General features: G+C 36.7%; 1 protein-coding gene across 1 annotated transcript in view; it reads left to right on the forward strand.

Annotated features, from left to right (window-relative positions):
• Window positions 78-1,148, forward strand: part of LOC104718635 — a gene marked incomplete at its 5' end in the record, with an annotated part of 16,049 nt that continues 14,978 nt past the window's right edge. The window contains 5 exon segments of the mRNA XM_019231016.1: window positions 78-209; window positions 328-441; window positions 514-698; window positions 857-965; window positions 1,104-1,148. Of these exon segments, the coding sequence (XP_019086561.1) occupies window positions 78-209; window positions 328-441; window positions 514-698; window positions 857-965; window positions 1,104-1,148 (585 nt within the window).

Here is a 1,148-nt window from a genome sequence, read left to right on the forward strand (position 1 = left end):
TCTTCTCGTTTCTTTAGTATAGTAAATTTTCATAAGTTAAGTGGGCACTTTCTATGCTGATACCCATTTATTTGAAGGTCTTCCCAAACTCGTTCAGTATTACGGCAAGTCTTGGAAATTTACGAATCAGTGATGACAGCCTTCCGGACGACCATCTCTACTTTTGGATCTGTGATATGCGAGACCCTGGAGGAACTTCTTTTGTTGAGGTATTGGTTGTTTGTTTCTTTTCACTTTTCTCTTCGTGGAATTTGAATGTGTTATGTAGAAGGGATAGATGTTAGTTTCTGTCTTGATTTACTTTCTGTTTTTTTTTTTTTTTGCTAGTTGGCTTTTACATCATTCAGTACCATTGATGAAGATTATGAAGGTTTCGACTACTGTCTCTCTGGACAACTTTCTGAAGTGCGCGTTGTTTATCTGAATCGCTTTATTCAAGAGGTAGTTCATTCTCTCTGCATAGATACGAGTAAATTTTTGTCTTGTTTCTTACACTCAGTCTCCACAATGTAGGTTGCTGAATACTTTATGGGGCTTGTGCCAAGTGATTCAAAAGGGGTTGTCAAGATGAAGGATCAAATTACGGACTCAGAGAAGTGGTTTACGACTAGCGAAATTGAAGGATCTCCTGCTCTTAAGTTAGATCTATCTCTTAAGAAGCCCATAATTGTCATGCCTCGGCACACTGATAGCCCTGAGTAAGTTCATGCTTGGATTTTGATTTTCCTTACCCACCTATTTTTTTTTCTCCATTTACACATTTTTGTTATAACAATTAATGGTCCTGTGAATTTTTCATAACTTATCAGAGTGGTTGATGTACTTTTCTCTACTTTTTGTTTTTGTTTTTTGGCAGTTACCTGAAGCTCGATATTGTGCATATAACTGTGAGCAATACCTTTCAGTGGTTTGCTGGAGACAAAAATGAGATGAACGCAGTTCACGTTGAAACTATGAAAGTAATGGTGAGGACTCTTGTTTTTTGTCTATTGGGAGGAGCATGATTTATTCTGTTGATCGCTTTAACTTTTTTTGTGCAATTTTAATTTTTATGACCCTCTCCTAATTTTTTTTCTCCGTTGGACCAAAAAACATTAACTAAGGTCATGGATATCAACCTTAATGTTGGTTCTGGAGCTGAAATAGGT

This window comes from Camelina sativa, chromosome 10 (assembly GCF_000633955.1).
Source record: "Camelina sativa cultivar DH55 chromosome 10, Cs, whole genome shotgun sequence".
Taxonomy (NCBI): domain Eukaryota; kingdom Viridiplantae; phylum Streptophyta; class Magnoliopsida; order Brassicales; family Brassicaceae; genus Camelina; species Camelina sativa.